This window comes from Chrysoperla carnea, chromosome 1, assembly GCF_905475395.1.
Source record: "Chrysoperla carnea chromosome 1, inChrCarn1.1, whole genome shotgun sequence".
NCBI lineage: Eukaryota > Metazoa > Arthropoda > Insecta > Neuroptera > Chrysopidae > Chrysoperla > Chrysoperla carnea.
This window is the reverse complement of record NC_058337.1, coordinates 135,597,352-135,623,537: the sequence shown is the minus strand read 5'-3', so window position 1 is coordinate 135,623,537 and position 26,186 is coordinate 135,597,352. Positions and strand designations below refer to the sequence as shown.

Below are 26,186 nucleotides of genomic sequence, written 5' to 3'. Positions count from 1 at the left end.
TAAGAAACAATTTTTACTGTAACACAGATTTGGTAATGTCTGAAATATAGCTATTCTTCTTCTATTATGTTACTAAGAAAACAATAAACTTTAAAGAAACAAAAAACAGGTTTTTTTTCTTCAAGTGGTATAAAAAATCTATATTCAATGCCATACAAAAGACATTATGGGCATGAAAGATCAGGTCAAGTCCACAATAGCCATCATGGTACTTAGTAACTTGATCTCAACTAAAAAAGTAAAAAAAACTAACAATTGGTAACTTTATATTTACTAAAAAAACAAAAAGTCAACATAGTGAAAGAATTATTATGCAAAAAAGGATGTTCACTTCACAAAAAAAATATCCATTTTTAAAAAAAACACTTGCCATTTAGTTAATATAAATAAATTTTAAATCCATTTCCGTATAAAAATCAGTTTGTAATTTCCTGTTGTGTGTTAAATATGCAAATAAAGACATCAAAATTTAATATCTCGCATACCCATTTAATTGATTTTAGTATGTAAATTGGTAGAGAGATTTATTTATCCGTAATCATTTTAAACAACGGTTGTTTTTTTTTACTTAAATTCGTTGACAAATATTCATTAAGGTTAAGGTTGATGGGGCATTAAGGCAAGGTATAAATGTACCTTTGCAATAAACATTAAGATATATCAAAGTTTTCAAAGAATTCACCTTGTGGTATTTCATTGAATTCAATATACGAGAGGAGGGGATAGGACGTTACAATAAAATTTAAGTTTATTTTCGCCCATTTTAAATTCATAAATGAAATCGATTCATGACTTTTCTCATAATCATGTTTTTATTTGAAATATATAATTTTGAATAGGGGGTAGGACTAAATATTTTTTTATCACTTGATGATTAAGAAGAAGATGAAGAATTCTAACTTCACGAATAGAAAAGTGAAGTTGGTTTTTAAAAATCTTTACTAGTGTGCAAGATATGGAAGTTCAAAATTTCTAATTAAAAAAAGAGGAAAATACACATTAGTAACGTTTTGCTAAAAGGAGATGGGCAACCTTTGAATGCAATCTTCGATTGCTTATAACTTCTTCGTTTTTTAATCAATTTTCATTTCACTTTCAAATTTTGTCATGGTATCAAGTCTAGTTTTACATCTTTATGGGTAATAAGGCCAATATGATATCAGGATGATTTTGAACAAATTGAATTTTGGAAAAAATTTTTTAATTCTTTTAATAGTAGTCGTGGCTGAACTTCCTTAATATTATAGAAACAATATTCAAAATCGTTGTTCTATAATCGAGAACGTTTATCATTTAGAAAGTCTTGGCTAATAAATTAAATGGCGTCCAATTTATTACACATGTTAACTAACTTATTACAAATTATAATTTATTAGTAATTAATAACTATTAATGTCTAAAAGACAAATTAATGGTTTCTAACTGTTAAAACAGTGACTTTTTGTTGCTGTGTAAATGTTTCCTTTAATTTTTTTAATATCTAAAGTATTTTTAGAAAATAAAAATTTGTGGTATTCAATAAATTTTCTATAATATAGCTATTCACAAGAAGTAGAAAAAAGAGTAAAAATTTAAAAAAAAAATTTTGGCCATACTTTGTATGAAAAACTAATGGATATTACAAAAAAAATTATTTGTATGCTAATTAATTATATCGTAACATGTTTTTGTACTTAAAACCATAAATTAAAAATTGGGCTCGCATTAAAATAATAATTTAAATTAAAATATTAATCGGAGTATAACAAATTAAATTTTTACTAAATAATTCATTCAAAAAATTTACCATTAAAAATATTTGACTCTCTGATAGAGAGTAGATATTAACACCACGAAAATTTAAAAACAAGTGAAATTTACAAAATTTAAAAAACCCCCGATAAATTTTTGTTTTACAGAAACCTACACTTGCATTTGAAACATATCTAAGAACACTATCCATTTAATTGCCTTTTCCTTAAAGTCTTTTCCAAACTGAGCCGATTTGGAAGATCATCGCCAATTTTTTTCGGGTACGGAACCCTAAATTCGAACTTGAAACATAGCCAAGAACACTCTCCATTAAATTACCTTTCAAACAAAATCAAAATCCGTTCATTCGTTTAGGCGCTACAGACAGCACACACACATACAGATTAAACTCATAACACGCCTTAGTTTTTAGTTCGGGGGGTTAAAATAGTATGTATGTATACGGTTATAACGACGAGCCGGTTAAAACGACGAAAATGAAAGGTCCCGGCTAGATCCCTATAAAAGCAAATACATTACTATATCGATTATAATCTCATCGGTTAGAACGTCAATTTTTTTGTCTAAAAGACTTAAAAGATGTCATAATCAGATTGAATCTATTATAATGAATTATTGAACTGTCCCCTATTGGTCATCACCACAATAGCTAGTTTTTAATGTCATACCTATAGAATAATTTTTATCTATAAACTAGAGTGATACCCACCCGCTTCGCTGGGTTAAAAAGTAAACATTGATAAAGCTTGCTCTCGCGTATCCCCTTTCTATAACACTCGAAATAATGGTAAGGATTGTTTTACACAGGTAAAATATATGTATGGTTTTCTATTTTTTTAAATGTATAATAGTCGTAATTATTAATTGCGTATATCAGAAAAGATGGCCGGGAAATATTTTATATTGACTATTTTTACGAAATTATGAAACCTGCAATTTATGGTAATGTCAAATTAAATTAATTTTTAAATTTTTATTTATTAATATATCTTTATAAATTAAATCTCATGTGTTATTCTGAAGTATAAACTATATTGCTGTACAGTTTCATTAAAAACCATTCGCTAGTTTTAGCGTGAAAGCGTAACAAAAAAACAAACAAACATGCTTACTTTCGCATTTATAATATATAGAGATAAAGAATATCATAATAGAATATAGGTATCTACGTTTGTTTGTTTTATTGTTTATTTGGTTACACGATTTCTCATCCATGTGCATCAAACCTAAACTATATATATTGATGAACAAAAGTGCCGCAATTTCATTTTTTTCTTTTTTTTACATTTGGAGAGAAAAAAAAGTTATTTAATTGTCTATGTAAAATGTTGTTTTTTTAATGTACGATTCTTTTAATTCATTATTCCGTTCGTTGATTATAACTTTATTTAAAAATAGAAAAAAATAGTCTTACACCTATCAACACACGAGTACCAAATAATAATAACTATAAGAAATATTTAGGATCCTATAAGTCGAACGCCTTTGTCGTTCAGCTGACTCTATAGGGGATAGTCCTGATGTCGAATTGACCATATTATCCATAAAAATGTAAAACTAAACTTGATACCATGATAAAACTTCAAAGTGAAAATAAAATTGATTAAAAAACGAAGTTATAAGCAATCAAAGATTGCATTCAAAAGTTGTCCATCTCCTTTTAGCAAAACAAAATTTTATATGTAATCTCTATGGCGATACCCACCGTATGACGTCACTGGTGAGTATCTTCCTCTTTGTTTCTTTAGGAATTTTTAATCCTCATATCTTGCATACTAGTAAAGATTTTTCACTTTTCTATTCGTGAAGAGAGAATTCTTCTTATAAAGTGATAACAAAAATTTAATCCGATACGTTATTGTAAATATGAAAGAGAAAAAAGGACCACCTATCTTTTTTTACCTAACGTTTTGCTAAATCAAACTCAGAATGTCGCGATTTTCATGTTCAGCGACTCCAAAAAAACTCTCGAGTAACGAATTTAGATCGATTTTAAAACTAATTTCCCAAAAACTCCAGGATACGACGGAAATACCGTCTACCCTGGGAAACAGGTACTTTGGACATAAATTCTGACGCGATATTCATGTTCAGCGAACCCCAAAACACCCGTGTAACAAGTTTGGAATCATTTTCATCTCTATTAACCGAATTATGAATTTACTATATTTACCGTTAATTTAAAAAGCAATTCTAAAACAGGGTTCGAAAATATCCGATATTTATTATAAATATCAAAATATCGGATATTTATGATATATATCCGATATATATCAAAAGTTTGGTATTTACATTTATAGAATAAACAGTTATATTCTATAATTACAAAAGTTATTTAATACTTCTTAAATACTCCTAAATGGAGTAAAATCGTTTCTGCACTTTGTCAATTACTTTCTTTGTAAAAAATAATAGAGTAAATATAAAAAAAACTTACTCTTTCGTAACGAAATTTTTCTAACACGACTGACGTCATTAATGCTGGCAGAAGTGTTGCCATTTATGGATTAGAACAAGTTAGGGAATATGTTTTAACTCTACCCGAACGCCATTTACATTTGGGGAGTAGAAATACAGTAAAAAACGTCAAAAATTACTTAATTCTAATTTAAATTTTTAAATCTTTTTTGTATTGATATATATCATAAATAATCATTTGATATATATCGGATATATATCATGACATATATCCACTGATATATGTATATCCTCGAACCCTGTTATAAAATGCAAATTATTTATGCAAATTGCATATTTTTAATTTCTTTAAAATCAATTTAGGTCACAAAATTTCCACATTCCCTCTAAAAAATCGAATGCAGAAAACCACGTTCAAATACGTCTTACTGTTCAAATTTTTCGAACCTCGACTGTTTTAAGTGTTTCGAAGACATCAATAACTAATAACTTACCAATTAATATGATGTATTGATGGAGAACTGGTTGAATGATGATGACTTAAATGTCCATTTGACGTAGAATGACCATTATTATTATTATTATTATTATTACTAATATTATTATTACTAATATTATTATGATTATTATTATGATTAACTAATGATAATGTTGTTCCGTGTGGATGATGATGTGTATGAGATGCTGGTATTGCAGCTATTAATTCTTTATCGCGCATTGTTTATTAAACTTAAACACTAATAAATATAATTAATTAATTAATTATTTAAAACTTAAAATACCTTCTCACTTTACTGAATTTTTAATCAATTAAATTTAATTAATTATTTATTTAATTATAAGTTTATTTAATTAACTTTTCTCTTTTTGGAAATATTTCATGAATATATAAAATAAATAACTTAAATTATCAATAAATATTAAATAAATGTTTATAAAAATGTTCATCACATGTATATGTAACACCGATATATCTTGAATCACGTTTGTATCATCAATAATAATCACATGTATGTGATTATGTGTTAATTAAATTTTAAATTGTTAGGATTCTGTAGCACAAAAGAAATTGTTTTAATTTAAAAAGTGTGAAATTCTTTAAGAAAAAAACGTTTTAAAAGCTTGTACAAAAATAATTTAGGCGTGAAAGAATAGAACCATGCTTATTTTAACCCAAAAGATTGCAAGGACTGGGTAACTTCAGAGCAGACAAGTAGTTTCCTGGGTGATATAAACCAATGAACAAATATTTCTCCATGTTAATTCTAGAATGGATACCGTCCAAGTAACCACACACCTCTCATGGGAAAAGGAATTTACGCAATATTGGGTACAGGAATGTGATACCTTTGCTTATTTTTAGGTTTCAACCTGCAGAGTCAAAATTAAAAAATTCAAATGCGTAGAAAAAAAGAGTGATTTCGAAAAATCAACGGTTTTCTACAACTTTTTGAAACTTACTCGAAAACTATGCATTTTAGAGAAAAATAGGTTGATCTAACGTTATCAGGCGTAAAATTTCCGATAGATTTGTATATATAAACTAAAAGTTGTCCACCTTAAAGTTATACACAATAAAAAATGGCATCGTTATTGTTGTTGTTTAAGTGTTGAGATGCTTTTATAGTAATTATAATAATGTCACTCCGCGTTGAGTAAAATAATAGTTCAGCTGTTTTTGTTCTATAACGTCTTATCAAGAACACTAAATAATATTGTTGATTCTATCGATTATTTTTAAAGTATTATTCCTACTGTGTGAGTTTCAAATATTTGCAAAGAATTTTAAAATTCAGAAATCGTATTTAGTTTCAAAAACGTATATTATATTTATTTAAAGATTATGCAATAGATTAAAAAGTTAATATATTTGACAGAATGATTAAATACTTGTAGAAAGTCAAACAAATTCTCATTTATATAAAGAATGATAGAAATTAATTGAAATACAAAATTATCTTCATTTATCTTAATTCTGGACATCGAATAAAATACAAGGTGAAAAATAACAAGAAATATTTATAGGTATAGCAATTTTTTGTCATCAGAATTATTATAAACTTGCTTTGCCCTTGCATCCCACGAACCGAATTAAATATCTCAAATAAATAAAATAAATTTCAACCTCGTATTCAAAAGTTGTACCATTAAAATATATTTCCTGAATTTCTGATGGAAGAAACAATAATCCATTTTTCTTAAATTCTTCAGAAAATTGTATTCGCATGAATTTAGGATATAATAGCATTTCGCTACCTTCCTCTGTAATCTACATACAATTCCTCGTAATTACCCAAAATGTCTTCCGGTTTCCAGAACAGTACATATATAAAACCTTTATTGGGAAAATCATTTTGTCAAACAACAACCCACTCCTATGTATAAGCTAACGGGCTCAAGCTGGGTTTAAGCACGCGTTGAATAAATACAAGAATATTACAAATTTATTATAATTTGGCAAATACTTTTCAAATTTATTTTAATGGTCTAATCATTCCAGAGATCTCTGCTGTTTTTTTTTTAAGATTTAACCTTGCTTATGACTGCCATGTTGACCATGAATGATATATTGACCAAAATGACTATGTTTGAAGTCATATTAGTGACTTTCCCAATAGAGACTCTTATTGCATAATTCTCGAAAATCAGACTTATCATTTTTATCTTATCTCTTGTCTCTTGCAGCATTACAACCAACTACTGTTTGCTTTTAGATTATTTTTAATAGCCTTCAGGTAAAGAAAACGACGTTGATTTTCATTTTGTTACTTCGTTATGTATTTTCTCATAGCATTTTTAAACATCTTATACACAGACATGAAACAAATTATAGTTCACATACCAACAACCACTAACGATTATTTTAAGTCATTTAGTGGTTTGGTTACAATAAATAATTATGTAATTATTTCCAATCTCTTTAATAAGATTATAATTTTATATAATAATCAGTTTAATATATTATATAGGTAAGTATCAAAGAGTAAAAATAATAAGCAGAAAAAAATTTACCAACCAACAAAAATATTATAAAAATCGAAAGTATATATAGTTAACATTGAATTTAAATAACACACAAAAAATCGTGACGTAAATTATTAAATTATTATCAAAATTATATTTAAATTAAGGAGTTTAGAGAATATTATTTGTAATTATTAAGGATGTATGAGCAACACAACAACAATGTTTGATTTAAAGGCTCAAAATTTGTTTGTAGGTAGTCTTTTACTCAAAGAATATGTCGTTAAAATTTCAGCTTAGGTATCCGTGCAAATTTTTAAGAAAAAAGTCATTAAAAATCGATATAAAATACATTGGCTCTTATGGAGGAATCTCAAAAAACGACATATTTTGGAAGTTTTTGATAATTTTCATTTGGAATGAATGAAAGCAAATTAAAAAAAAACTTTTTAATAGAAAGTAAACATATTAGCAATGAATTAGAAAAGAAAAAATCTAAGTGTCACCGTCCATATAAGGGATGTAAGAGCAGGGTAGATTAAGGGTTGAAATTATTTTTATCTTATTTTCAACTTTGATGATGAATTTTGTTATAACTTCATGAATGTAGACGAAAAATAAGAATAAAATTTTTCGATATGTGTCTTGGTTTTCGAAATATCGAAAGCTAAATAATTAAACAAAATTTTCAATTTTCGATATTTTGAAAATTAAGCCAGATATCGAAAAATTTTATTCTTACTTTTCGTCTTATATCGTCAAGTAATAATATAAATTTATCATCAAAATTGAAAATATCTATTTTTAAATTTGTGCCCCCACTACCATGCTCATACATCCTTAAACCTTAAGTATAGTTTAGAATCGAAATATTCGAAAAACTACTAAAACTGTAATAACCGTAAAATCGATTTCTTTGTTCACAGTTTTTACTCATCTCATTAAATTACACAATCCATTAAAATTTTACAATAGATTAAAACTATGAAATATAAAAAGAATTTAAAAAAAAATTTAATTTCGAAATTTTGAATCATTAACTTTAAAATTATGGTGGGAGCGCGGATAAATATGTATTGCATGGTAAGAGTTGATATATTGCGTAATTTAATTGCGCTTCCACCATTTTTTCTTTATACGAAGATATCAATTTACTTATTAATATCATGTCTAGAAATGGGAGCATAATCGATTATGTTTAGCTATTACAATCTTAAAAATAAGTCCAATTAAATGTCGAATAATTTGACTAACAAAATTTTTCTTTCAGTTAGTTTGAGATAAAAAAATTTGTCTCTGAGTACCTTATAACTTATAAGGCGAGTACCTTATCTTACCCCTTCCAGCTGTAACTCAGCTATTTTTATACCCTAGTTACATGAAATAAATATAAAGTTATACTAATTTTAATTCCAAGTTTGTAACGCTTAGAAATATTGATGCTTCAAACTAAATTTTGGTATAGCTGTTCATAAAATCATATTTTAGTTCGTAAATGAGCAACATAGGTCAATTGGGTCTTGAGATGGACCTTGGCCCATCTTGTAAACTGTTAAAGATAGAGCAAAAGTATAAATGTAAGAAATCTGCCTTATCAAAAAATATAAAACTTTTGTTTGAAACATTTTTTCGTAAATATCATTATGTCACCGTAAGGGAGTAAATTAGTGCAAAACTTGGGTTTCAATTTTCTCCAAAATTACTAAAGATAGAGAGTTGAAAACTTGTAGGTAGTTTCAAATAGTTGCTTGTGAATGATTTACAAAAAACAAAAACAAAAGTTCTCTAGAAAATACTTCGAAGTTTTCAAAACTAGAACAAATTGAGGCAGGAAGGCTGCCATAAATGTGTGTGTTTTTGTCTATAATTTATTAAAATTAATGCAAGGACTGATATTCAACATGTCCATACAGAGTATTTCAACAATTAACTGAGTCGATTGTTTATTTTCATTTGCTTTAATTGAATTTAAATTTTAACGGTCTTATTTAACTAATAATCGAGAGTACCTACCTAAGTATAGTTTACTAATAAGTGTCATCGACATAGGTCGATTATAGTCAACTTTTTTCAAAACAATAATTCGTTTATTCAGCATGTGTACGTTAGTAATGCTCTAAACCACTTGTATCGTAAGTAACTATATCGATAAAGCCATAATATAATCATGATATTAACACTCTGTATAAACTTATAATTCTTAAGAAAGGTCTTGAAACTCCTTGGTATCAACAAATATAATTACTAAAATATTGAATGATAAAACATTACATAAAGTTTATATAAACATCCTTCTTTTCAATGAATATAAACATCTATCTATAATAACGTAAATACTAAATATAGTGTTAGCAAATTATCCCATACCAAACAACCACCATAAAACAATTTAAACATTAAATAATTCCGGTTTACTTAACGGATTTCCAAGTAAAATGGTAATTTTATGTGAACCAAAAAATATAAAACAATAATCGTATACTTATACTTCGTTATAAACACATATTTCTTACAATGTTTATAAACACAAAAAAAAAAACAATATTTTCTAAAATAAAATGGTTATTGTTCTTTTAAAAAGTTTATAATTACTATATCAGAACTGAAATTAATTAAATTTATTTAGAATTTGTTAAATAATAAATTTCTTTTTCTCACAAGGTTTTTTATATAAAAAAATATAAATAAACAAATGTTACAGTTTTAAATCCGAAAATTATAGGATTGCATGCAAGTTTAACGTAGAGTTGGTGTAAAATTGATGGATAATTTTATTTTATTAACCAACCAATATTTGGTGGCGTTTATGCCAAAAAGAACCAGCTAAATGAAAGTGTATGGCTTTCACCACCGATTTTCCAAAATTTATCTTGTTTTTTTAAATGTTTTCTCATATTTTTTCAGTGAAATTAGGCAAATTCCTAAAAACATGCAATATTTATGACAACTGTACAAGGCATGTAACTGTACATAATATTTATATATTGTATGTATTCGTTGTGTGCGTAGTTATGGTAGGGACAATAAAATCGATGCCAGCGCTTTAAGTGAAAAATTTTGGAGTTAAAGGGGGCTGTTATGACTAATTTGCAATTCTTTACATGTTAATGTAATAGAAATGTCAAATTAAAATCATTGAAAAAACGATTTAATTAAACTTAATGCATTAAAAATTGTGAAAATAAGAAATCAAATTGAACAAATATTATTTTTCAAATGTAAATTATCATAATTATTTATTTAAATTTGTGAAACAAGAATATTAAATTTTAAATGTAAGTCTTAAATGCAATCCATACAATTATATACGCATCCATACAATTCTATAATTAGAGTAGTGTGTCGTTACCATGGAAACGAAACTCACGCACGGAGCGAATACATTACAAATTATACACACACAGATAAATATAATTTGGTTTTTGAATTTATCTGTTTAACAAGTCGAGGCGGCCAAGAACCGTTTTCTTGGTTCGATAGTATTATTAAGATGCTTTTGATACAAATCTGTAAAAAAGTTTTTAAGATTTAAGATGATCTAAAAAGTGTCAGTTTTAGTCAACAGGTCATTTAACCCATGCAAATTTTATTTCATTTTGTAAAAAATGGGTTTATAGAAATTCTACCTTAAATAAATTTATTCCATAAATCTCGGTGAAAATCATTTATTATAGTTGCGACCTCCGCTAATGAAGTTTTTCGCAATCGTTTTTTTTTTCAAATTAGAAAATTTATATAACTGAAAATTTACTTTTTAAACAAATTCAAAATCAAAATACATTGGATTTTCAGAAATAAGAAACTTTTAAAAAAATATTTTTTCATCATTCGATAGATTTGAAGAACATTTTATACAAATGGGGTTGGAATTTTAACATCGACAGTAGTTAGGTACATGTTAGTAAGTCAGGTACATGATATTTCTTTCCATTATCGAGATAATTTGAATTTAATGATATCAATTTTATTAAATGACTTTCGAAGAGTATTAAATTGATAATAAAAAGATATATTCAGACATTCTCCATCATGGCTTCTTTAGTAAATTTTATAGTGATAAAAAAATTTCAATTATTTCTTGATTCGATATGATTTTTCAAATAAAGGAAAATGTAAGAAAACATCATTTTATTTTATCTGATTAGTAAACATTACATTGAAATCACTAGATACGACCGAATACAGCCTCTAGTTATTCTTGTAGCTCCTAATATAAGTCACAAATAATGCTAATTTTTCATATTTTTCATTCTTCGCCCCAAAACCTGAGCAAAATAGTTGTAGAATATACCGAAAATTTTGAATAAAAATATTATTTTTCTTTGAGTAGAAATATCGGTAATTTCACATATAAAAATGTTTCTTTATATTAACACATTTTACGGATCATAAAAAGAATTTCAATAACGTAATATAGTTTACAATTTCATACGTAATATAGTTGGGTGTATAGAGATATTTATTTTTGATAAGAATATAAAGATTATTTCTTAATAATATGCAACATTGAATTTTTGATAACATTAAAATATTTCTATCCCGTCAAATTTTTGTCATTGAGAATTCCCAAAAAAGGCAATAATATCACATAAATCAGGATATTTTTATCAAAATGTAGGTAGGCTGAGACGTGATTGTCAATGTGGTTTTGTTTTCGAATAACTAAAAATACGTTTTCTTCGAAAAATCATTGGTTATTAATGAGTAAGTTGTTATACCATATCTCAGCTTTAAATATAACGTTAAAATTTGTGGAGCTTAAGTTTCAAAAACGCATAGTAATGTACCTTGAATTTAACAACATAATGTACCATTGACACGTGCTAATATGTATGCCATAAATATTAAAACTATCATCTTGTGTTTTATGCGTTTCCAAGTATATAGATAAGGGAAGTTTACAATGGGAAAAAGATACCGCATTCACACTGATTCATTAAAAGTGACAGTTGAAGCTTTAAACCGAGCGGAATTAAACATCCTTGGCTAAAAACAGGCTAGATAAATAATATTTAATGAGTATTCTACTTATTTATAGGCAATTTTATTGCGGATACGATACAAAAATTACAAAATGAACAAAATTAATCTTAATATTATTTCTCTAGGCTGTTTTTTCCTAAGCGGTACATTTTTAGCCTGTAAGTCTATTTTTCGCCATTAGCCCACCATAAGATTTAAAATTAGGGATAAATCATGGAATTTGATAAAAGAATAAGGAAGGTATCGCCAAGTGACAGAAAAATTTAATTTGTTGCTTATTTTGGATTCTACTAAGCGAATAGAAGATATTTTTCATGAATTTCTTAACATTAGAGTTAAGAATGGATAAAATCGTACCACACAAAATTGACTTTCTTACATACTTGCATTCTCAACTCAATCAAATTTATGCTAACTCTATATAAAAAATAAATATGTTGATACGGTTGCTTAAATCATGTCCTTCGTTTTAATTCTATTACGTATCATTACACCTCCTCCGAACAAGGAAAGAAAATTAAAAACGGTAGTTAAGTTTTTTTTTTCTTTTCAAACCAGTTAATATGACATATCCTTTTAAAAGTGAAATTTTAAATGTATGTAGGTACAAATGTAATTATCTACGACTGTGTATGTATATATTATTAGGTCAGAGAAGTGTAATTAAAACTGTTAATTAACGAGAAAATTGTCACAAGTAAAGTCATAACAGGAAATTAATTACATTGTAACAATTTCTCATATTTAAAACTCGGATATGCGTTCCTACCGATAGGAATGAGATACGAAGAAAGGAAATCCTTATATCTACTGGGAATAGTGTGATGCTACGAATATAACAATTTTAAAAGATATATGGTAGGTAAAGTGTGTTCCGAAAAAGATAGTCATGATTTTCAATTGTCATATAAACCTCCCCAAAAAATCACGTTTTCTTAGGATCATCTTTAAATCGTGTATAATGTTTATGTATTCTCATTAATTCCCTTTATAAGCAGGTTCATTTTTTAATTCCCTTTTTAATTCCCTAATTTAACGGTGATAAATTTACAGATTTAAGCTATTAAAGTTTGAGTTTTTATCAAATAAATCCTATGTTGAAGTGTTTTAAAGGTATGCTTTATTATGTAACTAGACTATTTCTTAAGATTAATTTGGAAAACTAATATTCGTTAGTTAAAGGCATGAAAAATATTTGCCTATTAGTTGTGTGTGTAGTCATGGGACAATATAATCGATGCCAGCGCTTCCAGTGAAAAATTTTGGCGATAAAGGGACGCTGTTATAACTAATTTGCAATTCTTTACATGTTAATGTTATAGAAAAGTCAAATTAAAATTATTGAAAAACAATAATTAATTAAACTTAATGCATTAAAAATTGTGAAAATAAGAAATCAAATTGCACAAATATTATTTTTCAAATCTAAATTATCATAATTATTTATTTAAATTTGTGAGACAATAATATGAAATTTTCAATGTAAGTCATAAATGCAATCCATACAATTATATATGCATCTATACAATTCTATAATTAAAGTAGTGTATCGTTACCATGGAAACGCCTCCAAAAAAAAAACAACTCACGCACGGTGCAAATAAAGAAAATTATAACAAGCGACACTCGTTTTTCCATAAAATACATTTAAAATGATGAAATGAATTTGTGTTAATTTCTTCTATAAGTGATTTTCTCTAAATATTTAGGCATCAATATTTCAAAAACTATGGTATATATCGAAAAATTTTACTCGTTTTAAAAATAAGTTCTAACAGAATCTAGTCTCAAAATTTGAAACGTAAATCAAATATTTTCATACAATTTTATCACTAAAATTTGCCTTAAAAGAAACTCCTTTATTTTGCGCTGTCACATCCTGTACTATCAATTCAATATTCCCAATCTTCCTAAAACTTTCATTTTGATTGAAAAGTTATTTTTTATGTCAGAAAAGTTTATAGTCTATGTCATACATTCCGTTATGAAATTTGATAAAATTCCAATTTATTTTTGTGTTCCCTCATATAATAACACTCGACATATATATTATTTTATAAACAAAAAAAAAAGAAGAAAATCAATAGTTCAGTATCCGCTCACTCGCCCATTCCCTAAAAATATTGATAAAACAAATCCACCCCCATTGAATACTTAACACGATCGTCAAAACAACCCCTCTAACTCAATAATCCGAGTATTTTTATTTAGTATTATACAAGCTTTTAAAAACTTTTATATTCTTTCCAAGAGTTTTTTTTTATTTTAAATTACAGAATGTCTCTCAAATGTATGCGAAATTCTCTAGAAAGGGATTTTTTTGAGTAGTTTGATTTCTTCCGCTCTCACTTCAAGTCTAAAATCGCATTTTAGATTCATTATTGTAGAGGGAAATATTTCATTACAGGAAAAAACATCGAATTTCAAATTGAATCTTGAAAGGGAAGGGAAGTCCAAAAAGGAGGAACCAATTTTTTACCAGAATTAAATTCACTATTATAGCAACCTCAAGATATTTTGGAAAAAGGTGCCTTGTCTACTCTCTTTTCAGTCTTCGCGGAATGAATATAAGCCCTGGTGAGGATTAAATGTTTGAATCCTTTATCCTTCCTTGTATTTTGCCTGCGGAAGCTGGTTTAATCGTGATGGCTAAAAGGAAGTGAAAATCTAATCAGTCGTTTGAAGAAAATCAGTACTTTTTCCAGTACTGAAAGAACTAATGATTAAGTAGAAGCGCTGGGAACGGAACAGTAAAAGCCTTAGCATGTCTTTTTATATTAAAATATGTCTTATTTCCTTGCGCTTCCACCATAATAACATAAATTGGATCAAGAACACTGAACTGTTTTTCTTTTAAAATTTCCTTATTTTAAGGATATTCCTACTAATTAATTTAGCTTGGTTTTGGATCTTGGCAGATTAGCTATCAAAAACGAATATTAGTATGCAATTTTACCCAATTTACAAAAAAATTAAGGATCAATTTTTTGACTAGACCTCAAATCTAGACAAAATTACAAACTAGTAATTGTTTTTGATAGCTGATCCGTCAGGTAACCAATGGAAAAACTACCAATTTTGTACAAATTTGGACAACTATTAAAGAAGTTTAAATTTGGAAAATTTAATTTCTCGCAATGGAAAACAATATGTATTATATTCTCTTGTATAAATTTTGATTTCATAGATAAGGAATCCAAAATTGATTAAAACTTTTCCCAGAAAACTTTCTCAAAACCATTTACGTACGAATCTTTTTCAGAAATAATTTAAAAAAAGGTTAATTTTCGATTTTGAAAATCTTTCGCAAACCTTCTCTACAAACAAACTCCCTGTATATAACAAGCTTTTAAAACTTTTTCTTACTAAAAGAATTTGCATGCTTTATTAAGAAGTAATGTTCTAAAAAAAAATATTAAAACAACAATTCAGCATTTAAAAAACTTTTTTTTTTTCAACTTCAAAACACGAATAAGAAATACTTTTATAAAACAATCACCACTTAACACTATATAAAATGAAGTGCCCTTCAAAAAAATATTATTACCAATAAATCAATCACTATCACTTTTATTAATCTGCACTAGTTTTTTTAAAACAAAACCACAAAACACAGCTGATTTACCAAAAAAAAAAAAAAACTATTAAAACTCAACAATTACTGGTGTTGTAACATTTAGCAAGAAAATTAAACTAAACTAAACACTTCACTTAGAAGTCCGTGTTGTTGATTTAAAAGAAAATGATTGATTTATAAAAAAAAATTATAATAATTATTATTGATTGTTGGAGTCACATAATAATTCAAAGTAGAATTGAAATTGAATTGATTGACCAATAAAACAAGAAGACTAGAACCGAACGCAAGTTGAATGTTTTTGTTGTGCTTGCTGTATTTGCAAGAGTCAGAGTCAGAGCCACCGACCTAATCAACAACATTCAACATATAACAATATAATACCATATATATTATATTCAACTTTTATAATATTCAACATTAGATTATAGTTTTATAGGTAGTTTTTAGTTTTAAAACTAGTTCGTCATAAGTATACCATTCGCTTGACCGATTGCGAACCTAATTGATCCGCCGACTTATTAGAATTGGCGATACATGGAATGTAAACTATCTGGCCAACCAGTCAGTCAGGCTTATTGTATAAATATATCTACAGCCAGGTCTGATAAATTTTCATTTACCACACATTCGTCTTATGTAGAACAAATCCACCGGATTTGTACGTCAATATCCGTACGACCATAAATAGGTTGCTATAAATTCTCTAAAGTCCAGAATTTAGCTACAAACTCCAACTAGAAATCGGAACTCAGGTAAGTTAAAATTGACCATACATAGACTGAATGGTTCGCCAACATCTCGAGTACAAGACTTGTCTCACTATTATGAACCATCATTTGTTATATAATCACCAAATTTTCACAAACCTTGTATGAATTTGGATAACACATTGGATATAATCGAATTAGTAGAAATTTAAAAACTGCCGACGAGAGCTGAGAGGGTAACAAACCAAACTAACTGCCTTCACTTTTAAAGTGACTCGCAAGAAGAATCCAAGCCTAAAATAAAAGCTTAGAGCTCAGAAAATATTAAGAAATGAAAACTTTTCGGAATCCGTATAGAATCATGTGAAGTATGAGGGAGCAAATGCTCTTCTACAGTCTTGGCGGAGGTCAAGACTGTAGCGTTCCGACTCACCAAGAGCCCTAGGAACGGAACAGTAAAAGCCTTAGAAAGCATTTATTATTACCATAATAACAAATGGGATCAAGAACAGTGAACTACTTTTTTTTTGTAATGTTTACATTTTAAGGTTATTGACTGCTAATCGACTTAATCTAATTTTATATCTTGGCAGATTGGCAATCAAAAACGACGAATAGTTGGAACTCACCATACTTTATAAAAAGCTTACTAAAAACTAAAAACTTATGAATCAATTCTTGCAAGCTTTTTATAAAATATGGTGGCCTCAAACCTAGAAAAAATTGCAAACTAGTATTTCCCAAGGATATTTTATTTGTGTATTTTTAAATTTACTCAGAAGATATAACGAAATTCTAGAAAATCGATATGCTAATGAAGATTGATATGGGTTTATAAATGGTATACGGGAAATGTTTGTTTCTCTCGGAAAATAATATACTTCCTGACAAAAAAGATGCACTGTCATAATGTTAAAATTTTGTTACTTTTAAAAAAAATCGCATATCTTTAACATTTATATAAATACCATACAGAGTTAAAAGCATAATATATGACATGACTACTTGAATTTCCTCTTTATCGCATGACAGTAACTATTTCCACTCTAGTACTATTCTCAGACATACTTTTTCTAGTATATAAATACTTTTCTTGATGAACGAGTACTTTAGAGTGCCACATTCCGAGTTTAAGCAAAGTAATACGGAGCTGAATCACAAGTCATTATTAGACCGTCAGATAGTGATTGATCATTATTCCTCAGCCATTTCTTACGTCTGTCTCGAAAGGGTCTTTAAATGTTTACTGACTGACGGAGGGGAGATATTAGCGATTAAACTTCGTGAATACTGTTTCGAAAAATTCTACGAATGATTCAAGTAACACTAAGGATCCATAATGGACCCTATGGTCTAAGTGTATCCCACTACAGAACTAATCTAAGGCTCCATAAAATGGAATAGAAATTCGAACGATTACCCACAGATTTACGTATCAGTCGTGCCCAAAGCTAAAGAGAGAAAATTAGTTCCTCCAATTTATTATTTTACTGTATTTATTAATTCTAACCAACAAAAGACACCTTCTTCGCCAAAAGATGAACTTTTAAACATTTTTACATTGAACACCTAGTATTGAAACCCTTTAAAAGCATTCCATTCTATCCAAAGTAAATTAAATTATACATATATATGGATGACGTATCAATATGAAAACTATAAATAAACTATAATTCGAATGATATAAGGTACTCTTAATATAACAGGTGTGTTAGTAACATAACATACAGGTAAACAGTAAAGGTAGGCATCCACCATCATACTCTATATATTAAATATTATGAGTGACTCACATGAGTCATGGTGTATGTTTATTTATGTTAAATGCTTGCAATAACATTAATATTATGAAGTTTTTATTCAAAAAAATAAACTATATATACACTCATGGTCAAAATTAAACGTCCATTGATCAATTTTACTTGTAACTTAATGAAGTCATTACTTTGGCATAACAGCATTGGCCTCATGCCTACTCCTTTTGCGATCATCTCACCATCGAACAGAGCGGAACTGCTGACAAATGAGTTGGCGGAACAAATCAATGTAAATTTCTGGGTATCGGACCACAGGCACAACACGGAGAATTTCGAAGACGGGGAGCTTGGCTAAAAATGGCATAAGTCTGCCGGACACAAGCATCATTAGACATCAGGGAGTTGTCTTTGCGAAATTCAAATGCAAACGCTTCAGAATTAATCTTAAGAAGGATCATTCTTATGTGGAGGGAGGAAAGCATTTGTGGTACTGATATCGTAGGCGTTCCGAAGATCTTATCTCACATACAAGGCCTTCTATAGGCAAGATCGTTGCAGCTATTACATGACGCGAGCTATGCGGTAAGAATACTAAACAATTGGGCTTAGCAGTGTAATACTATTATTGAAGGAGCTATCACAGTGAGGACGAGGAAACGATGTCTCATTCCTTGATGCTCAACGACTGATGGAGAACTTTTAAACATTGAATGGACGTTGAATTTTGTTGGGGAGTGTACTTAATGCAATTATAATTTTTATATACAATTAATAATAATAAATATATTAAAAATATGTGTTCCTTTTATTTAAAAAAAACTATGTTACAAATATGTTAAATATTTTAATTTTTTTGTTATGCTCTCCATGAAGCATTAAATATGTAGTATTTAACCTTCAGTTTGTAACGGTTTGAAAGATTAGTTTTAGAAAAAAACCTGGTTCATAAAAATTAAATGCGCATTTAAATGCATTTATAATTAATTTTAAATCTTTCTTCTTAGAATTGTATTTTTTAAAAGAGCTCTTACTTTCAAGTTTGTTACTGACTCTTTTATTTACTTGAAAGATACTTTAGTCCAAGTAAATTAAACATTTCGCTACTTAAATTCTGAAACTAGCAGTTTCTCAAATGTATCTTGCATGTGCATACTCCATAATGGAATGTTAAAATATAATTTTACAAAAAATTTCTTATAATGAAGATGATATTCTACAAACTCGATTAAATTAAATTATAAAAAAAAAAAAAAATCATTTTATTATTAAGATTTTATAAATCTTTTAAAATGCACAATCTTCATTTTACACAATAGTACAAAAAATATTTCAACAAAAATTTCTCAACACCAATTAAATTCAACCAAAAAAAAGTGATTGTATTTTATGATGTAAAAGGTTATGTTAGGTTAATTATTATATTATTATAGGTACTAACTTGTTGTTGGTTAGGTTATTTTTTTAGACCGGGACCTAGCTCATAAGATGGTTTGTTAGCCCCATGATTTTCATTCACATTAACTTTGAAATATTTCGATTTAGGTTAAAGTCACATGATTATTGATTTAAAAGTTGTAAATATATTTGGACATCGAGATTGTAAATTGATTTTGTGTGGAACAATGAATGTACCTTTGTATTAAACAAAGTATCGCAAAGTTTTCAAAGAATTCAATCAGTGATGTTATTGTATCGAATCTACGGGGTTCGTACCCGTACTACGAGTAATTATGCAAATTATAATAGGTCTAGTCTACAATTGTTACTTGAAGTAGCCCCAACAACTGATATAAGAGACTTTTGAGGAGAGCCACAACTAATTTTTTTTAGGATGGATATCGGTCTATAATTAATTTAATCAATAAAAAATTAATTCTTTTTTTGGAGAAGAATGAATATCTGTCTATTTTAACAATGTGTATATTTTCATTGCCCCAGGTACCACCATTTTAATAAAAGGTATGTTAATAATTTTTTTTTGTTTGCTATTTGGTATTAATAAATTTTTATGTAATGTTGTTCTTTTGACGATAAAAATTTCTTCAAAGTTCAATCACTTTTAGAAAATGTAAAAAGTAAAAAAATTTAAGAATTTTTGAAGAAATGAGCACATATTTTATTGGGAATTTACCAAACGACTTAAAATTTCTAAGAAAAACTTGTTCACTTATTCGCTTTAAAAAAAGACAGCATAAACGATAAGCTTTTTTTTTAAAAGTTAAATATTTCTAAAAGTTGTATTATTTCTAAACTTTTATAGCCTTAAATTATGCAGGAAAGCATATTTTGTCTCCCAAATTCTAGTTATATTGAATCTGTTTTTATAGCATCGTTAATTTAAGCGGGCCCTAAATGCCGCAGATATTTTAGGTGGTGGCTTAATCCACCTCTGATTCTCATAGCTCAATAATCATCTACTTAAAAAAAAGAAAGGTAAATTTCTCACAGAAGAATGTAAATCTTTTGTTTATAAAATACGGGTTGGGTCATTCATGTTTACTTAATATTGAACTTATTTCGAGGCACACAAAATTATATTAAACAATAAAAATTTATGAGAAAAGAAATGAAACAATAATTATCTGTGAAATTTCGTTCATAGCAAAATATATTTCGTTCATAGGCTTGGCACCACTGACAGATAAATTTCAAACTATTTGTTTCAATATGCTGACCCGTGCTAGCTCAATTTACGTAATTATTGCCACTATTACGTAATCTTACCACTTTTCCAGGATTATATGCCATCTTTGCGGTTATATTGTCGCTACTCGGACCCGCCGAAAAGTATGGCATGATGATTTTCGTGAATGGCAGAATAAAAATGATTAATTAACCAAAAATTATTTTATAGCAAATTAAATAACGCCAATCATAAATTAATTTACATAATTAAACCCATTTATTTTAACAAATAGTTACTGTATTTTTGCAATTTTGTGGTAGTGTTTCCTAGTCTAAAATGTCTTCAAAAATTATAAACTATGATATAGCTGATTATAGAAAAATTTCCGTCTCATTTAAATTAAACCATTAACTGCAAAAATCAGATACCGTAAAAAAAATGTATAAAGTTGTTACAAGAATGTAAACAACAACATTTGTTTGTTTATATTCTTTAAAAGAATAAGAATAAGGTCAATAATCTTTTTGTGTATGTAAAATAACTAAACAGATTCTCTCTATAAAGTCAGTTCTTAAAAATTTTTCGTCTAAAACATCTCTATAAGATTTTGATTTTACATTTCTTGTTAAAGTAGTCCGGCCGTCACGTGACTAGTCAAATACGAAATTTGTGTGACGTAAATGCTATAAAATGCTCTAAAACTATCGTAAACTAGGTAGGCAACTTGTTTCCTTTTTGGAAGCTTCTAGACCGTAAAATGATGGCAGAGAAAGAAGTCAAATTTTCTTCCTTAGGAAGGAGAGCGGATTGCTTAACTGTATTATAAAACTTTGACTAGCATGAGAGAAAACCTCTAAGATTTCGGGTAAAATATCGACAAATTATTTTTTATTTTGAAAAAAAATTCATAGATTGGAAGGCATTGGAATGATATATTCTAGAATTAAAAGAGAATCGAATTATTTTATAAAGATTTACATTTTAGAAGTGCCTGCCATTCGGATACTGGTATAGGATCATCAAATGACGCAATTCGCAATTTTACGGCAAATTTTTAATCACTTTAGTTAAGACTAAAATACTTTTTAGCATCTCTTGATACAGAAACAAAAAAAGCTAGGTAAAATAAATGCAATCGACCAACTTTAGACTGAAATTAAAAGGAATAATTATTCATGGACTTTTTCGAATTGAGGAGCTTGCATCACATTAGCCAACAGCTCTCTCTCTCTCTCATATTAAAATAGAGGATAGATGTATATGGTTAATTACGTAATTTAGCTGCATAAACAAATTTTTATGTATATAAAATTATGTATAATAAATATGACGACATCTATAGTTGAAATTTGTAAAGTCATCATTTTTAGTATGTTTACAAACCATTATTTAATTAAATTATGCAAATTCAGTCAATACACAGACCACATTATGAATAAAATATGAGAGCCAATAAGAATGATTCATTGTATGTGGGTGAATCTAGGCAATTTACATTACATAACTATCAAGTATATGTATAACCATTTATAATAAATGACAAATACATTTAGCAGCAGTTATTTTAAAAACATATTATTTTAGCGCAATATTTCACCTCGACCTCATTCAATGAAAATTTAGTCTGTTGGCTCAGACATCGATGTTTATTTTACTATTTATCAATTGATTTCCTATCAATATAATAACACTCCTAGTAGTATGTCATAAAAATAGTATTTTCTTGATATATAGTTTTGCAAATTATATGAATTTTTATTATTGAGCCTTGTAGGTCCATAAAATATCAAATTTGTATAGAAATAATTTCTCGAAACAATAATATTGTGAAAACCAGAAAAAGTTTATCTGTATTTAATGAACTCGACTTTTGATGCAATAACTTCTCTGTTTTGTAATGTTAGTTGCCTATTTTTAAATTATTAAACTTATTTTAGATGCAATGTTGAGCATTTCAAAAAAAAAAAAAAATTTTGGAATTGATGTATATGTTTTTTATACAGTAACAGAATAATTTTTAAGAAAGGTATTTTGTTCTTGTCGGGAAGAAAAAGGATTTTGTGTAATTTAGTACAATTTTCAAATGAGTTCGTTAAGACAAATGAAATTTACAAAATTTAATCAGACAAATGCGGTTTTCTTCCTTGTATCTCTCGTCAAACTAAACCCAAACACTCTCTATTAAATTCCCTTTCATAGAAAAGCAAAAAAATCAAAATCGGTTTACCCGTTTACGAGCTACGATGCCAAAGACATACACACAGAAAGACCGACACACATAGCGGTCAACACTAATCTTTTTGTGCCGGAGGTTAAAAATTCGAACTTTTATTGTACTATAGGCAAGTTATGTTACGAATTTGTAAAATTTGTTGTATAAAATCAAACATCTACGTCTTTAAAGTTTTCGATTCGGTGTAACAGAAGCAACAAGAAATATTTTTTTTGTTTTATCTCGCAGTTGTTGATACGTTTTAATTTTAAATTACGCTGTGACAACATTGCTAGACAAATTTTCATATAATTTGTGAAATAATTAAATTCGTAGTAGAGTATTAAATTCAGTGTAGGGACATGTTTCGTCCAAAAATATTCCACATAATCCAACAACAAATTCTCGACCGAATTTAGATATTACAGAGACAATTTTATCACCAAAAAGAAAATGAAAAAAATGTACTCACCATGGTGATCCTTCTTTACGATTTCGTTTATTAAGTAACGCAGACCATTCTTGCCGAACATCACGATAATCACGATCTTTTGTTTCATGTAAATCCAAGGAATTATACCCACTACCTTGTTTTGAATCCAACCTACAGAAACAAATAAAAATAATTTATTAAACAGTAAGACAGATAACGTCTTGGGAAGTAACAGACAGATAACGTAGACTATTCATTAGAGATTAGTCGTCCCCAGAGGACATAAAAGACGAGTTGAAAGAAAACAATTTGTCAAAAAGGAGCAACATTTTTTGAAATAATGTCCCCAAAGTCAACACCATTTCTTAATAGGCTGTAAACACAACAGAAAATAAATGTATGACCTGCTAAAAATTAGCAGATTTTGAAATGCCAGCACTTGAAAATCTATATTCAATGCCAACACTTGAAAATCGACATATTTCGAGGAATAAACTAAGTCGTAATGCATAAATTTTGTTACGCATTAATCGAAAAACTCGTCATAAACATTTGCTTTCATGAAACTTACAAAAGTGGCAAAATCTGGACAGCTTTTAATTATCTTTATGTCATATTTTGATCATGGGCTAACTTATTAGCCCTTCAAATTTTCAGCGGAAAACAAAAAGCTTCTTTTTGAATCAACCATGGCTTTTATAAGTTTATAGGACGGAAAATTTGAAAGCTATGGATAAGTTTTGAGAAAAAATATCCTAATGATTGCTTGCGAAAAACTACATTCTCTTATGTAAAGAAAATTTAAGCTTACCTATCAGTTGAATCATCAAAACCACTGCTCATACTTTGTTCAAAGTCCATCATCAAATCATCAGAGGCAATACTATCACATGGCGATAACGTATCTAACGAACCAGTCCTTTGTAAACCTTGATTTAATTTTGGTCCAACTTTACGTTGATGTACAGGACTAGATGCCACAGATGCCTGTTTCGATTTACTAGCGGATGGTTCTTCAACCATTGTATTCTCAGACGTAACTACTTCACTATCGAACACAAGTAAACTTGGTTGATCAGCAATTTCATCGTCGAAAAAGTCTTTACCATCTGACAACGATAACGATGCATTTGTTGGTGTTCCAGGACTTTGTAATGCCTTCTCATTGATATCCTTTGATGTATTTGATTCAGTCATTTTATTACTCTTCTCCTTATGTTTCGCGGCGGTTATCTCCTCCGAATCTGTACAACTACTGATTAAACTATCTACAGGTGATGTCTCATCTTCTAATAAGTGACCAGTCACTGATGCAGCGACAGCTGCGAATTTTGGATCTTCTATTGTAAGTAACACTTCATGTGTCGTACTAGGCTGGGCTGATTGTAACGGTATTGTATTTAATGCAAGATTTGCACGTTTTAGCACTGTTGCAGGACTGGTAGTGTGACTAGTAATCGGAGACACTTCTTTTTCATCACTTGAACTTAAACTGAAACTATAATTATCGATCATTGCTTCACCCCCACAGTCTCCGCCATCCGAACTAACAGGACTAACATCATGACGTTCAGTACTATGTGGTGATCGAATTAAGGCCTTTTCATTATGCGAACGATCCCTTCGAACTTTTTCTTCTGTGCTTTCTTCAGATGTTGACGAATATGACATCATTCGATCAGGTTGCGATGATAAAGTATGTGTGGTTGTAGTCGATGAAGTTGATGTATTCATTCTCTGGTAATCTAAACTTCGATCGCGTACGAAACTTTTTTGCGACATCAAACCAGTAGTGTTGGGTAATGAATGACGCGGTTGTGATGTAATTTCTTGGTAATGTTGTTGTGGTTCCGTTTGAAATACACTAGGTAATTTTGGTAAGGGTATCAATGTACTTTCAATGACAGTTCCATCATCGTTTAAATCACGTACATCGAAATGTTTACCTTTCACAACCATCTCCAACTGTCGTTGGCGTCGATACGTTCTTGAAGTCGGTGATGCATCTAGCATGCGTATTGAATGCAACGAATCTAAATCAGCTTGATCACTTGTATGACTACTCACACCAGAATCTTCTGTTACTGAACCCTCTTTCGATGAACTATCGTCATGTGTAGCCGCTGCATGTGTACCCTGTCTTCTTGAATGATTCGCTACTTGTTTGGCATTTTTATCCGATAAACGTACTGGCATCTGTGGTCGCGGTAAATTCGTACTGTACAACTTATATTTCGATGGCATATGCTGCTGTATCTGTTGTTTATTTTTATTTTGGTCCGCCATATTCAATTTTTGTTTAGTGGGAGCATATGATGTGACTTTCTCCAAATTATTATTCTTATTTTCAATGTTGTTATGACTGATTATGTGCGCATCGCGCGCATCACTTACTTTGTTAGTAAATGATTTTGGTGTTGAGGTCGGTGGTTTGAAACCAAAACGATTTAATACTTTTTGACTGGTCTCTTTACGACCGGATGGTATACGACCACCAATGCCATCCGTTTGTGATATGTGTTGTACATCTGTGTCATACGTTTCACGACCATTCCCATTCGAATCAATATCACTGGGCTTACTATTATCTTGTAAAATTACTTGTGACGCAGACACGGGTCGACGGCGGAAACCAAATGACATTGCAGTGCCACGTGTTGTACCTGGATTACGTTTTGTTGCCCCTTTATTCTCATTTGTGCCCTGAAACAAATTAAAACGTTTGAATTATTAAAAATTGTATTAAGAAGAAAT

General features: G+C 28.7%; 1 protein-coding gene across 6 annotated transcripts in view; it reads right to left on the bottom strand.

The window, feature by feature from the left end:
- Window positions 1-26,186, bottom strand: part of LOC123290639 — a 101,775-nt gene that overhangs the window by 20,789 nt on the left and 54,800 nt on the right. For all 6 annotated transcript variants that reach the window (XM_044870896.1, XM_044870898.1, XM_044870901.1 and 3 more), the window contains 2 exons: window positions 24,244-26,135; window positions 23,472-23,603 (listed from right to left, as the gene is read on the bottom strand). In XM_044870896.1, coding sequence (XP_044726831.1) covers window positions 23,472-23,603; window positions 24,244-26,135 — 2,024 coding nt within the window. The remainder of the gene's footprint in view (window positions 1-23,471; window positions 23,604-24,243; window positions 26,136-26,186) is intronic.